The sequence below is a fragment of the Erythranthe guttata genome, chromosome 5 (genome assembly GCF_056151865.1).
Source record: "Erythranthe guttata isolate IM_541 chromosome 5, IM_541, whole genome shotgun sequence".
NCBI lineage: Eukaryota > Viridiplantae > Streptophyta > Magnoliopsida > Lamiales > Phrymaceae > Erythranthe > Erythranthe guttata.
The window spans coordinates 11,722,813-11,739,679 of NC_142537.1; the positions used below are offsets into that span (position 1 = coordinate 11,722,813).

The following is a 16,867-nucleotide window of genomic DNA, read 5'->3' on the forward strand; positions in this document are numbered from 1 at the left end:
CAAGCACAAAGCTAGGAGTCCTCTCTTTTTACGCAATTTCGAGAGCAAAGGAGCAATAACGAAGACGAATAATTTGAAGACTTCAAGCATAGTTTTTATCTTTCATAAACTCTTTTTATTTAGATTTTAATTTAATCATGAGTAGCTAAGCTCTTTATTTCTAGGATTTAATTTTGAACCCTATGTGGGATTTATGAACCCTTCTATGATTTTATGCAAGTTTTAATTCCAAATTATTTCTTTTACTTGCTTTATTAAGTGCATGAAACTTACCACTTTATCTGATTTTCTGTTATTGTAGAACATGGGTAGAAGAGCCTTTGTTGTATTAACATAGGAATATTGTTAATCTCTTAGGTAGTCATTGTAACGCCCCGCATTTCCATAAGCATATTATATGAAATTATATTGAGTAAATCGATTATCTCCATTTCATGAATTAACAAGTGAATGTTTATTGCATCCTAACTGTTTATGTGATTTATAATATTTGATTAAATGTGCGGTCGACTCGATTTGATTAAGTGATTAAGTAATTTTATTTATGTGATTAAATGAATTATGTGCTTTAAATGAATAATTATCTACGCTAATAATGATATTGAATTTTGATTATATTGATTTGTCTCTCGTGTACATGCTTAATTATAATTTAAATGATCTCATGAGAATCATGCTATGATAATTAATCTATCTAATATTTGTTTTACGATTTATGGTTTAGTGAATGTAGATGCATATATGAATGTTGTGTGTATATATATATGCTACGTGAGTTATGATGTGGTAATTAATCTATGCAATTTATCTCTAATTGTTTTATGATTTAATGAGTATAGATATATCTATGAGAGTTGTATATATATGTATCATGTGTGTGCCTTATGTGTGTGGTGTATGCATGTGCCGTGTATTATTGAGGGATTAATGAAATCCTTGACTTGCAAATATTTGATTAATTGCGATTTGGACCCCCATGGTTTTAGATATTTCATTAGAGCCCTATGAAATTTCCTCTCCTTTTCTCCATCATTTCCGGCAAATTCCATCCCTTGAGTAAAATATCCTCCTACTTTCCAAGCATAAGTCATGTAATGTAATTAATAATTCCTCCCCTTTTCTTCCTACCTTCCTACGGCAATTGATACAACCCCAATTTCTTCCCAAAAGTCTTCTCCTTGGGGAAGAAGAAATCAGCAGCTCTCTCTCTCTCTCTCTCTCTCCCATCTATTTATATCTTCAAACACGGCTAAAAACGGGGGGATCGATTCTCTTCTCCAGTACAAATACACAACTACAAATAAATCAATGATTTCTCAACTAAGAACTTCAGAGAAGCAGGGGATAGCCTCCAAGTTCAGCCCCAAAAGTCTTCAAGCCAATAATCCTTCGGTTTGCTCTTTCCCTTTGTCTTCGATTTTATTCAAAGGGGTAAGGACTTTGGTCTTTACTGCATTGATGATAAATAATAAGGTATGTTTATGTGTTTAATTGATTCATATGTTTAGGAATCGGATTTAGGGATTTAGGTCAAGAAATATAGATTTCAATGAACCCTAGTTCGATTTCCAGATTCGTAGCCTCAGATTCCAGTGCATGTTTCATCGATGATTTATTTTCTGAAAATTATGAAATTAATTGTGCGTATAGATATTTCTGTTAGCTTCGTTTTGATACATGGTATGTGTAATTTGGAATTATATTGATCAAGTTATGAATCGTTTTCTGAAACTGCACGATTACTGAGTCATCTATGATTTATGTGTTAAATTATATTTTATCTTATTCCGATTCATGCGATTCTAACTGGATATGATTATAGACTTATAAATCTGATTCTCAGAGAAGTTTCATGGCGTTTCGTTGAAAGAATGATTTAATTGGTATTTTTAAAGTTGAATGCTCTGTTCTGAAATTCTGCTGGTGTTACTGTACTAAATGAATTATTTCTCTCCCATGGATAAGTATTTTACTGAACCGTTTTAACTTGGTATAAATCACATATATTTGAAGGTTTTGTGGAAATTTCATAATGCTTGTATGTACGGTTTAAGAGATATGAAATTTCAAAGTTGAAGTACCGAAGCTGCCAGATTTCCTTGTAGTTTTTTGGAATAGAGTATGTGGATTTGAATTTCATATATTATGTGCGTATGTGCTATTATGATTATCGTGTGCTTATATGTTAATATAAATGTATAACCTAGAAAACGCATGAATGATGCATTTAGGATAATCACGTTGGTATGTTATAATTATGAAAGTGGTTATATGAAATAATATGATAATCCCCTTCTCTTGTATGTGATACCTCTTGTATGTGGTACGTGTACGTTGCATAATATATGTGAATTACAAGAATGTTTATTTATGTGTTTTGAATTAATTATGTGAGTCATTTGAATAAGAAGTTCTAAGGAAGAAAATGGTTTGAATATGTTTGTTAGCTATGTGGTTAGGTGTTTATGTGTTTATTATGCTAAGCGCAAGTTCGATCTAACATGGTTATATTATTGGAGTTGAATAATTTGTCATTTATGGTATTGCATGGTCAAGTATAGGGACGTCAGAATCTTAATATGGTGATCGGTCGAGTAGACACGGGAATACGAGGGGCCAGTATTCCAACTACGGCACTATAGACTAGAGTGGGTAGCTCCCCTCAAAACAGGCTCAGAATATCGACGTCCACTACCGATAACCATGTTATGAATCTGATAGGGATACCGTCACATTATAGTATTTGTGTTGACATAAAGTACGAGAATGTTTATTAATGTGTTCTGAATTGTTTATATGATTTGTCATTTATGATAATTGCATGGTCAGTATAGGAAGTCAGAATCTTAAATGGCTATCGGTCGAGTAGACACGGAAATACGGAGGGGCCGGTATTCCAACTACGGTACTATAGATTATAGAGTGGATAGCTTCCATTAATAAACTGGCTCAGAATATCGACGTCTATTACCGATAACCATGTTATGAATCTGATAGGTATCCCGTCATATTGCATCTATGTGTATATTTGTTAATATAGACTATAGGGACTGGATGTCTATATGTACTACAGCTAATTGGTCGTTGCATCTCCACGTTAATACAACATTTTGTTTACGTGAATACACCTTGTGAGTATACGTTAAGCAGGGGAAACTCGTCGCCCATGTCAAGGTTGAGGTTCTCGAAGCGGTTATGGAAACTGGTGGAGCGGAGTTCGAGGAATCACGAGCTTTTATATCGACCAACTAGTTCCAAAGATTATATTAGTCACTTTCTCTTTAAGTGTTTTAACTTTAGAAGTTTATAGTTGTATTTATAATGTACTTTATTTAGGAATCTAGTCTATTAAACCGGGGTGTATGTAAAATAAAGTTATTTTGTGTTCCGCTGTATTACAAGTATTGCTTTAAAACCCCGTCTATGTTGAAGTAGCACTCTTTATGAAAATTATATCTTTCAAGTGTGGGTTATGTTTTGAAGAAAGAAAATGCTTTGACGATTTCCAAACTTATTTTCTAAAGGATCAAATAAGATCCGAAGGTTTTAATAAAGTTCATTTTTCTAAAAACTGTTCTTAATTATATAAACGACATGGAGGGTGTTACAGTCATTATTGAGATTGTGCTTCATGTTGTGTTCTAGATTTAATTGCGTAGGAATACATTAATTCAATCTAGAATATTAGAATCGTAATACACGCGGCAGCGGGCTATGATTAATTTAGCATCTCTGGTTAGTAATCCGATTTAATAACTTGCATAATTGTTGGAATTGGGGAATTAATAATCACAATAGGGAAGAATAAAATTATAGGCTTGTTTACTCTGATAACTCTTCATGTTTAATTGTTTTTTTGCTCTTGCCTGTTGAATTTAGCTTAATTTAGTTTAATCAATCTTCTCTCGACTGTGTAGGATGGCTTGATCACAATTGATAGAATTTAGTGATTAGAATTAGATAATTTAATATTCTTTGTTGGATTGATATTCGTCTTAATTGTCCACTATATTACTTGTTCGGTACGTGCATTTGCGTGTAGGTCAAATCACCAACACGCATTCAATGATTTGAGGCAGCTCATGAAGTTCCTAACATGGGAGGAGGCATGCACTCTGGAATCATTCAACAAAACTTGAAGCAAGGTAGATTCAAGAAATCTATCGCGGGAAGACCTCCCACCACTCTGTAAGAGTTATTAAGTCGCGCTGAGAAACACGTGCTCATCGAAGAGGCTTTAGCCCTCACTCCTTCCAAGAGGAAAAGTATTGATGATCACTTCGACACCCGACGACGAGATGACCGACGGCAATCGTTGACATCTCAGTGATAATCTCCTTCCACGTCCCTGGACTTCTAATGATGTCAATGACACGTGGAGTCTTTCGAGCCCATAATAACTCTGATCGCACCATCCTAAACTGGGGGGGCTATCCCTTCCCAAGGATGATGCATCCCCTCATCTCTCTGCAACAATTGGGTGACCAGCCTCCAGCCTCGTTGGCCCCTCATTGCGAGACAACTCCCACGAAGAGTCAACCTGCTCGGGGCTACAAGCGTGGGAACGACGTGAAAGAAGCACCTACAATTTATACTTAGTATAAATTTTGTTATTTCGAGCGATTCGCTCCCTACGTATTTATTTTCATTCGCCTTAAGCAGGCTTGTAACATTTAAACTTTCAATCAACGAATAAAACACGTTTTCCTTCTTACTCTCAACGTTGTTACTGTTTCACTACACAACTATCAGCTCAAGGTAACATTATTACAACCCTAGAAACACTTAGAGCCATTATGGTGATATATATACCCTGGCCAGCTTGATTACCAAAATCTCTCTACTTGTTTTTAACCGGTCCTTCATTTAAAAGGTGGCCACGGTACTACATACTTACGACCCGTGAGGTCTAACAAGGGGCATGATCCCCATCAAAGAATCTTGACTGATTGATGATCCCCTCATCAAGTACATCACGCGCGAGGCTAAATATAAACAAATACAAGCAACACGTCAAACGATTGACAATGTCAAACAATATAAACCTCAAACAAAATAGTAGTGGGAAAACCCATCTACTCCAAGTATGAAGATACATCAAGTACTCCGCCCACATATAGGGGAGCACATATCCTATCAAATACCTATACTACACTTGTTACTCCTGTTACGAGCCTAAGTCTCTCCCGCGGTATCGTCATCTGCCTCACCAACATTTGTTATCACGGTACCCGCATCGCACGCACCGCCTCACGGTCACGCCCCTCCGGCCCATGCGCCAACGCGCCTTCACGCCCTTCCGGCCCGCGCGTCAACGAGCCTTCGCGCCCTTCCGGCCCGCGCGTCAACGAGCCTTCGCGCGACTTGTGCTCACGCGCCTCCGCCGCCGCCGACCACCTCAAAGTGCGCGCCCTCACCTCGTGAGGCGCGCCGCGCATTCGAACGATATTCTCCAACCCCGAGGCATGTGGCCTCACCTCATGAGGTGCGTCACGCGTTCGCGCACCCGCCCCTGCTAGGCGTCCGCGCTGCGCACCCCGCCGTGCACCCGCCCTCGGTCGCACCCTAAGCTGCCGTTGCCCGACCTCTGTTGAGGAGGCGCGGCGCCGGAATGCCACAGTGCGCCTTTCCGCCGCCACGTGCGGTTCCCAACCCAACCTCCATGCCCAACGGTAACGCTCTAACGCGAGACTACAACAATTTTTACTCTCGACACAATCTGGAACCCGTTTTGACTTGGCTCCCACATCAACTCGAGAGTGGGGTACTTAATGATATGCCTAATTGGGCTAGCCCAATGGGCCTACAATTTCATTACCTATTGGGTCACGAACCCGATTTAGAAGCCCCAATCACCTTCAAATAAGGTTTGGGCCCGAAAAATTAACTTCAGCCCAATCAATGAGGTATACATAAGGATTTAAATCATTTGTTAAGGTACGTTCTATTATCCAAGCAATTCAACTGCTCATATTCTCTCAACTATTTCTACTATTCGCACGTGTGACTTGAGCGTCGAAGGAGTTTCTGTCGGATCAACCCCCTACTTAATTTACGTGTACTATGTTCACAGGAGTCTCAAGACCATGTAGCTTGTGAGCCAGTGACTACGTTGCTCTTCCAGCTCATCCTACTGCAACTGTAGCAACAAATTCTCATCGGCGATTTAAACAAACAAGAAATACTTGCACATAGATAATTTATTAAATGCAAAATAAATATTGCGGGTTACAAACTTTAATTTAATCCTCTGATTCTTCTCTCATGATTAATATATAGTTAGCTTTGAAAATTTGGAGTCGGGTCGTTGACTTGATCTTCTCCGGATTTGATTTTGAATTTGAATAACGTTTTGGGGAGGGTCTTGCGACTTGAGTCTCGGATCGAACGCTAAGCTTTGACGATCTTTGACTTAAAGATCTAGGAGTTCCTAATGGATTTGGCCCTTAAATTTTCCTTCGATCTTAATTTGATGTTAATAGTGTTAATTCGAGGGTTTAGCACCGCGCGTAATCTCGAATTAAACGCTTGAACGTGCCTCGAATTTGATGAAGAACGACTTGAATATTGTAGAGAGAATTTCTCCTACGGTTTTTCTTCTTCTTGAGTTGTGTTGTGTAGGGAGGGTCCCTATTTACAGCGGTAGAATAAGAATCCTATATAAACCTTCTTGATGATATGGCGCGATATGATTGGCCCTTTTTAATGTGATATTTATTGCTTAAAACTTGAAAAATAAGAAATAATCATACTGGCCAATAATTAATTCATATTTATATCCATGACTTGTCTTTGCAAGACAAGATATAATTTAATGGGCAAATGGCAAAAGTGGACATGACAAGGGACTTAAATGCACAATTGTCCACAAAAAAAAAAAAAAAAAAAAAAAAAAAAAAAAAAACAGTCTTTCAAATAAATCCATCCCCATGTCTTTAGTCTAAAATACCCTTCCATAATATAATTCGTATCAATTCCATCCATTATGCTCTAACTTCCATAATATTACTCATTGACTCCGTATTTAAACAAATATATCACATTAACCCACATTTTAATAATTTTTTGAAAAAATATTTTTTTTTCAGAAAATAATTTTTTTCTGAAATTTTTTTTCTGGCCAGATTTCGGCGTTGACTTGTTGTTTTTCCTTTTTTTTTTGAATTTTTTTTTCCGACCGGTCAACCGCCTTTGACCGTCGGTCTCCGGCGTTGACTTTTATTTTCGATTTTTTTTTTTGAATTTTTTTTTCTTAGAAAAACTATTTTAGTTAATATTACTGTCTTGGCTGCTAAATTATTGTCTCCGATAGTAATATTATTGTTAGGGACAGTAATATTATGAATATTATTTTTCCGAACAGTAATATGATTAATATTGCTGTCCCAGACAGTAATATTATTGCATGAGACAGTAATATTACTGTCGGGGACACTAATATTACAGTCGGGGACACTAATATTACAGTCGAAGACAGCAAAAATGCAAGTCAAGATGATAGAATTAATTAATACAATAATATTACTTTCTCAGACAGTTAAATTATTGTTGGAGACTGTAATTTAGCAGCCTAGACAGTAATATTAATTAAAATAACATTGTTTTTTAGAAAAAAACAAATTTTCAAAAAAAAAAAGAAAGTCAATTAACAGTTAAATTACTGTCTCCAACAGTAAAATAACTGCTGGAGACAGTAATTTAGCAACGAAGACGGTAATATTAATTTAAATTTTTTTTAAAAAAGTCAATTTACAGTTAAATTTTTGTCTCCGACAGTTAAATAACTGCTGGAAACAGTAATTTAGCAACCAAGACAGTAAAATTAATTAAAATATTTTTTTAACAAAAAGAAAAAATCAATTGACAGCTAAATTACTGTCTCCAACAGTTAAATAACTGCTGGAGACAGTAATTTAGCAGCCAAGACAGTAATATTAATTAAAATATTTTTTTAAGAAAACACAAAAAAAAAAAAAAAAAGGTTAACGTCGGATTTTGGGTCAGCTAGTTAATAAAAATTTAGACTTTTGTTGTATTAATTTGGATTTTGAGTGGGCTAATTAATAATTTATAAAAAGTGAGGCTTTTTTTGCATTAATTTTAATTTGTGTGGGCAAATTAATAAAAAATGAGTGGGTTAAATAGATATTGTAAATTGAGGGTGGGCTGAGACCAACTTTGTCTAAGGGTGGACTCACCCCTGACCAGTACCTACTAGCGGAATAACTTATCCAATGCAATTATTCATAGCATGTTAAAGTTTTTGTTTTATCATGATTCTATCTACCAATGTCTTCAACTAATTTCCTTTTAGATTTATGATGAGGTGAGTTGTTACGGAAAGAATTAGTCAAGAATGTGACCTGATTAGTAAAATTATTAGAAAAAGAAAATTTGGGAACAAAGCAATTTAATACTATGAATTAAGTCCTATCATCTGCTCTACCACAGTTTACTAGAAAAGATTGCTAGACTTGTTCAATAATTCTTTTGTTAATAGCAAATGCACAAGTCTTCATAATTCAGATGTCTCCCTTATTTTACTTTCTTTTGTTCTTACCACTTGTTGTACTAGTACTAGGAAACGAAGATGATTGTATGCCGATCAGATGCAGAAACGACGGCCCGATAATTCGGTTTCCTTTCAGACATACAAATCGGCAGCCTCAACATTGTGGCTATCCGGGCTTCGATTTATTCTGCGACCATAAAAACGATACCATGATCGTGCTCCCGTTCTCGGTTAATGTTATAGTAAACAAAATCAACTATGTATCTCAAAGAGTTTTTGTTTTTGACCAAGAAAATTGTTTTCCACTAAAGCTAACACATCTAAACTTATCTGCTTCCCCTTTCCGTTTCTTGATAAAGTTCTTCGATAACTATACCCTGTTCAATTGTTCTGATCCGCCAAGAAGAGACTTAGGTATCGTAATTCCTTTCCTTGGCGATTCCACGTACCAATTCTATGCCGTTGATTCGAAAGTTTCGATGGAATCACTTCCTTTGACTTCTTGTACCAAAACATATGAATTCAAATCTGTTCCGTGGAAAATATTTCAAGAAAATGACTTCTATTTGGAGTGGTCTGAACCAGCATGTTCCGTATGTGAAGATAAAGGCAAAAGATGCAGCTCGTATAATTCTACGACATCAGATCGTCGTATTCAGTGTCTTGACCAACTGCCAACTACAAATCATCATGGTACCTTTGTGTCTATTTGGATATTATATTTTCGTATTTTCCATGAAAAAAAAAGGTTAAGTAATTATTTTTCTTACAGGAACAAGAAGGAAGCAACTAATTGAAGGTGAATATTTTTGTCTGTTCCTTTTTTGATATTTTTGTAATGGATTGGTTTAAGAATCTGACTTATACGTTCTGTTTCAAAGGTTTGGTTCCATTCTTGTCGCGATAATACTAGCGGCTTTCGTCTATCTTTACATCAGAGTTAGAACATACCAAGAGAATCGAACGATGATTGGGAAGTTTTTGCGAGATTACAAAGCCCTTAAGCCGAGTAGATTTTCATATTCGGACATAAAAAGGATTACTCATCAATTTAACGATAAATTGGGTGAAGGGGGTTACGGAATTGTTTACAAAGGAAAGTTGAACAATGAAATAGTTGTTGCGGTAAAAGTACTCAACAACTCCAACGGAAACGGAGAGGAGTTTGTGAATGAAGTAAGTACGATTGGGAGAATACACCACGTCAACATTGTCCGTCTTCTAGGATTTTGTGCTGATGGATTTCGAAGAGCTCTTGTTTATGAATTCTTACCAAATGGTTCTTTAGAAAAGTCCATTTTCCAAGCGGGTTCGAATAGAATTACTCTTGATTGGGAGAAGCTAAAGGATATTGCACTAGGCATAGCCAAAGGCATAAAATATCTACACGAAGGATGTGATCAACAAATACTCCATTTCAACATAAAGCCGCAAAATGTATTGTTAGACCACAACTTCAACCCGAAGATATGTGATTTTGGTCTTGCAAAACTGTGCTCAAAGGAACAAAGTGCAGTGACAATGACTGCGGCTAGAGGAACAATGGGATATATTGCACCTGAAGTACTATCCAGGACTTTCGGGAGGGTTTCGTATAAGTCCGATGTTTATAGTTTCGGAATGTTGTTGCTTGAAATGGTGGGAGGGAGGAGAAACGCGGATCGTAATGTAAATAATACTAGTCAGGTATATTTTCCGCAGTGGATTTACAATCATATAAATGCACGGGATAATAATTTGTGGTCACAGATTGAAGAAGATGGAAATAATATAGCAAGGAAACTTAGTATAGTAGGGTTGTGGTGTATACAGTGGTGTCCGACAAATCGTCCGTCAATGAAAGATGTGGTTCAAATGTTGGAAGGAGAATTTAACGATCTCACAATGCCTCCAAATCCATTTCCAGCTACTACAAACTCCATGGATGGAAGACATTATCAAACTCAGATGTCGATCATATTAGAAGAGTAAATATATATATTATATTATATATATATATATATATATATATGTATATATATATATATATATATATATATATATATATATATATATATATATATATATCCGCAGTGGATTTACAATCATATAAATGCACGGGATAATAATTTGTGGTCACAGATTGAAGATTGAAGAAGATGGAAATAATATAGCAAGGAAACTTAGTATAGTAGGGTTGTGGTGTATACAGTGGTGTCCGGCAAATCGTCCGTCAATGAAAGATGTGGTTCAAATGTTGGAAGGAGAATTTAACGATCTCACAATGCCTCCAAATCCATTTCCAGCTACTACAAACTCCATGGATGGAAGACATTATCAAACTCAGATGTCGATCATATTAGAAGAGTAAATATATATATTATATTATATATATATATATATATATATATATATATATATATATATATACCCTACCTTAAATATACCCTACCTTAAAAGCACGAATGTTTTAAGTTTCTTAACATTTTTGTTATACCCGTTTCACCCTTTGTATTAGTAAGTTTCCCTATGTATTATTGTGGTTAATTTGGTAAAATTATTATGTATGTATAATTAATGCATCCAGTATATTATGTGCTCTCCCATGTATTCTTATTCCAATTGATCGGCCTCTCCTAGACAACATTAATTAGGTTGTAACGCATGGCCATTGATATTTCAATTAATGAATCCAAACAATAGACATGCTCCCTCATTTTCCTATTTCAGATTGGATTCTTTGTTTGTATAATGAGAAAGGTCATCCCCTATATTCAACCCTTGATCACTACGAAGGTAATTTTCACATAATTCCATCCAATTTCTTTTCTTTATAGTAGTGTGTGCTTTTCTTCATTATTTACGTCACTACATTTAGTTTCCCATCACAGAAGCTCTCAACTCCGAACCACATTTCATTCTTCTTAACATTGTTCTAATTTAAGTTTTTTTACCGACGAATCATTCCAAATTCAAAGGTTAATTTCCTGTTTTTTTTTTTTGGCCCTGAAAATAATTCATACGTAAATTTCCGAGTTACTGGTTTTTTTTTTAGTTTTTCTCTTCATTGCTCTTAATTCTCAACTTTGTTCAAAGATATCCTTTTTTTGTGTTGGAGTTGTAATACATTCCCAGTTCCCTCCACATTTCCAGCATCCAGTATACCATCACGGGCGCTCTCAAATTCTTGCGGCTAAAGGTAAAATATAAATTTTATGTTCTATTTGCTTTTTTAATTGATGGATGGTCTTCGCTTTGATGTCCCCTGATTTCTTTTAGGTAGTCATTTATCCCACCATGAAAGAATTTCTGAAAGCATTAGATTATATTCCTTTCCTTACATGAAGCTACAATGTATTATTTTTCATCTATCAATTCTAAAATTGGTTCGAAACGGAAGCGGATATCTACGAAAGTATTACACTCTGTGTTTCTATTTTTGTTTTAATAATTTTTTTATTTTATTATTATTACGATTTTTAAACCATATTCGAACACATCAAATTAAAATATGAAATAATTCGTTTTGGACAATCGAACATGGATATATATCGTTTACCTCATTGTAGGCCCTTAATAGTGAGCTTCAATACGTAGATGTTAACTTTTGATTATATAGAGTTTTTGTGCTAAATAGAGGTTCTTTTTAATAACATAAAATAAATATATATATAGGGGTGTTGAATGCAAATATTCCTTAGTCAAAGCTCCTAGATTACCATGAGTGGTTTGATGTGGTTCAAATATAAGTAGAAGAGGATGTATCCTCTGTGACCCAATTAAAAATCGAGGATCATATCATTCTTACATATTTTTTAATTTGTACGTCCTAATTATCTTATTATAATTCCGTTGTTTTATACATGTTGAATAAACCAATCTTCTATTTTTTTTCTTTATTATTTTGATTGTTCATTTTTTCCCTCGTTATTGTTGTTGTTTTCGTAGTTGTTTATGTTATATAGTTTTAAAATCATGAATGTTTAGGATATGGACTACAATTTAATAATATTCAAAAATTGTTATGATTATATTTCTTTTTAGCTTAATTGAATATGTAACTGAAGATATATGTAATAAATTTCCCCAGGCATACTTAGTGGTGGAAAGTGTCTTTGCAAATGGTAATGCATCAACAAGATACCCTTACAAATTCAAATGCTGCAGGTTGAGTTAATTATTATCCAATTTTTTTAGTTGTGTATTAAAAGTTACTTAGAATCATAAAATTTTTGAGATATTTTTGTATCATAACAGATGTATTACGTCAACGAAGGCGTGATCTTATGAAACGTAAATATGCCGGTCTAAGTAATACGGAGAAGCAAGAATATAAAGAAAAAGTAATGAAACGTAGAAAAGAAAAAAAAGTACTTAAACCACCTTTGAAGAGGAAGTATAATACGTAACAAAATTTGTCTCAAGAAGAAAAAAGAAATTACATTGAACATGTTACAGAATCAAGAAGGCAACGGCAACTTGGAAGGCCTCCCTCAGTTTCGAGCTCAAGCTCAATCGGAGTTATTCCTCCAAATTGTATTACGTCACTTACATGGCTTCTTAGAGCTCAAATGGTTCCATATGAATCAAAAGGTTAGTGTATCACCAACTATTTTGTGTGTGTTGTGTGTGTGTGTGTGTCTATATATATATATATATATATATATATATATATATATATATATATATATATATATATATATATATGTCAAGTTACATTTGAAATTTTATATTATGCCAAAACATTAAATATATACATTTTACCCCTATAGGTTCACTTTTGTATGATCCACAATGCTCAGATAAGCATGAATTGAAAAAAATGCCCGATTGTAGTCATTGTGGTGCTACAAGATTTGAATACGAGCCTCCAACATTTTGTTGCGGACATGGAAAAATTAAACTTGCACCTATTGAAGTTCCGGATGAATTGTATGATCTATTTACCTCGCAATCAGAAGAAGCAATTGAATTTCGAAATAATATCCGTGTCTTCAATTGTATATTCTCTTTTACTTCATTCGGCGTGAAATTAGATAAGGAGCTTGCATCAGCAAGACGTGGGGTATACACTTTTCGAGCACAAGGAATGGTTTATCACGACCTTCCAAGAATAAATCCAAATGAAAATGGCCCTAGCAACTTCCAGCTGTATTTTGTTGATACTGAAAACGAGGTTACTAATCGAATGAATGTACTTCAAACCTCAACTTTATCGGGTGGTACTGTGGAGAAACTTATCCATGTTCTGGAAATTAATCCTTACGCAAAAATCTTCAGAAGATTAAAAAACTATCCTGCAATGGATGAGGTGCAACTTCATATCTCATAAAAGATGTTAAATTAAACCAAAGAGTATATAACACTCCCACATCGGATCAAGTTGCAGCTATATGGGTTGAAGGAAACAATGAGAATATGTCGTGTGAACATAACATTGTAGTCCATGCTCATTTAGGTCATAGATACATAATCAAGCACTATTATGGATGTTATGACCCATTGCAGTATCCACTTCTTTTCCCAAAAGGTGAAACAGGATGGCATCAGAATATTTTTAAAATTAGTACGAACATATCAAGGTCCTCAGGGCGTGGCACTTGGCAGTGGAGGATTGTAGATATTGAGGACATTACACGACAACCACAAGGTACAATCAAATCTATACTAACATATATAATATATGTATATAGAGTATATTGCATTTACTACCCTTGTGAAATTCACAACTGCACAATTTCCCCATGTCATAAAAAGTTTAGCAAATACCCCCCTATGCTTACTTTTAGAATGCACATTCGACCCATTTACTTTATTTCCATTGACAAGCTGTGAAAAGACCAAAATACACTGAATAAGTTTGCTATATTATACGTTGGAAATTTTTTCATCATATTTAATAAAATCTTAATTTTTATTTCTATTTTAAACAAATAAAATACACAAAATATTATTAAATATAAATATATAAAAAGATAAAAAAAATCACCTTCCCTGAACAGTCGTCTTGCCCGCAGCACCCCCCCCCCCCACCAAAATCCACAGTCCTTTATCCACCATTTCTGCCCCTCACCCGCTCTTGCTCCGCCACTACTGCCCGCACTTCGTTCACCTTCGACGAAGCGGGATTTTTTCCTCACATCCGATACATGTCCTTCGACCCGACGCTTCCAACTCCGCAACACCACCTTCTGCAAATCCGCCGCCCACGATCACTCCTATTCAACCACCAATAAAAACAAACATTACTCAACCCCTCTCTCTACTCGACCTTCCTAAGTTAATCCCTGCAATTCTTCAGGTCCAGAAATTTTGGAGAGGGAGTAGAGAAGACGAGCAAAGAAATTAGGGGATAGGTTTAGGATTTTAATTAAGTTCTTGAAAATTGCAATTCAACCCCTGTATTTGTTTTAAAAATTCAATTTAGTTCATTACCTTTAAAAATTATATGTTTAAGGGCTGGATGTTTTATTGCAAATAACCATGGGGTAGTTTTTTCCTTTCATAAGCTAAAGGGAAGAAAAAATTGCAAATGCGGCGAGTGAGCCGCACGATCAGCTCCAAGGGGAGTTTTCGCATTTGACTAATAAGCATAGGGGGTATTTGCTATTTTTTTATGACAGGGGGGAATCGTGCAGTTTCGAATTTCACAGGGTAGTAAATGCACTTAACTCTATGTGTGTGTGTGTGTATATATATATATATATATATATATATATATATATATATATATATATATATATTACATTCGGTGCATGATTGTACTAATAAATATTAAATTTTTCTATCAGGAAATACCTCGATAAATTTAGGTGCTTCTATTGCAACCGACAAGCCTATGCTAACAAATATGTCATCTGAACCAAATCAAGGTATGTTCTCATGAAGCAACTCCATTACATATATTCTAATTGATACATAAGTGAAAGAGAGTCCGGGGCTTTCATATGTATTTACTACAATTTTCACCAGATTGGATGAAAATATATAATTAAAATTTCGAAGAGGTTTCTTAATATATATCACAATATGCTGCATATATTATACATTCCAACTAAATAATTTGATATTTGTATAATGGAAAAAAATGACAATATGTTTTTCATATTACTTATTTTTATATGTTAAATTGGAGAAAAGCCAAAGATACAAATTTCAGGATATTATTTTAGATATTAGGGAGTTTAATAAGTGCAATTGTTGGGATATGTTAGAATGAAAACTTTATTATTTAAATTAAATTTTCTACATCGTCCATTTTTCGTTACATTATAGACAAATTTCTTTCTACTACTTCTAAAAGTAATTTGTAGAAATATGTTATGGACCCAAATGAAATATTTTTAAATACTGGAGTACAGACATTCTATAGGAATTCCATTAGAAAATACATTTACACATGCATTTACTTTCAAAACTAAATTTTATGCAATTAGCATAAATAGTGTGTTCATTTCTAGAATATCTTTGTTAATGTATACATGACTATATAATATGTTTATTAAACTTTAGGGAGCAATAATCCTTCTACAACTGTGCAACAGAGATTCAATTCTGTTGAAGATGTTCTTTCACAAGAACAGGAAGGTGTGTACTTAATAAAAGATTAACTATCATCTATCTTCACAATAAACTCTAAAGTAATAAGATTATATTGGTATTGTATATAATGTGGAGGCATCAACGGTGAAAACAATCAAAAAGTTTCTTGTCGAGAATATAGTTGCTATCGACTTCAGATCAGAAATGCGAGGCAGTCTACCCTACTTTTGGCTGGAAGATTGTAGCAACAGTATGCAATTGATATGTATATAAAATTAGAGACAACACGGTTGGATTACTTTCGACGGAACCAAACTAATTTAAGAGCCGAGCTATACCAAGGACTCATTGATAGTGTATCAAGAGGAGAAAAAAGGGGAGGTGAAGTTGGAAAAAGAATTGTTCTTCCTGCATCTTTTATTGGGGGTCCAAGAGATATGCGGCGCAGATATCTAGACGCGTTGGCATTAGTTCAAAGATTCTGAAAACCGGATCTTTTTATTACAATGACTTGTAATCCAGAGTGGAAAGAGATACAAGAAAATTTATATGCTGGTCAACAGGCTCAAGATCGTCCAGATTTAACATCCCGGGTCTTTCGAGCAAAGCTCCAAGATTTGAAAGATCAACTATTCAAAAAAGAAATATTTGGAAAAGTCGCTGCCCATGTTCATGTAATTGAGTTCCAGAAAAGGGGATTGCCGCATGCTCATATGTTGATAATTTTAAAGTCAGAATACAAAATTACAACTCCAGAACAATTCGACAGATTTGTTTGTGCTGAGCTTCCGGATAAAGAAAAAATGCCGGACTCTATGACTTAGTGCTTAAACA

General features: G+C 34.8%; 1 protein-coding gene, 1 long non-coding RNA gene and 1 pseudogene across 2 annotated transcripts; all 3 read left to right on the forward strand.

Moving 5' to 3' along the window:
• The first annotated feature begins 1,040 nt into the window (after positions 1-1,040).
• Positions 1,041-3,415, forward strand: LOC105950098 (uncharacterized). The gene is made up of 2 exons (XR_016031427.1): positions 1,041-1,473; positions 2,835-3,415. It is a non-coding gene; the product is annotated as an uncharacterized LOC105950098 (long non-coding RNA).
• A 5,104-nt stretch (positions 3,416-8,519) lies between these two features.
• Positions 8,520-10,483, forward strand: LOC105954865 (rust resistance kinase Lr10). The gene is made up of 2 exons (XM_088818255.1): positions 8,520-9,205; positions 9,366-10,483. Exons 1-2 carry the CDS (start codon positions 8,527-8,529, stop codon positions 10,481-10,483), a joined length of 1,797 nt encoding a protein of 598 aa, XP_088674381.1. The 5' UTR covers positions 8,520-8,526.
• A 2,830-nt stretch (positions 10,484-13,313) lies between these two features.
• On the forward strand, positions 13,314-16,857 carry LOC148770624 (uncharacterized; annotated as a pseudogene).
• Positions 16,858-16,867: the final 10 nt, after the last annotated feature.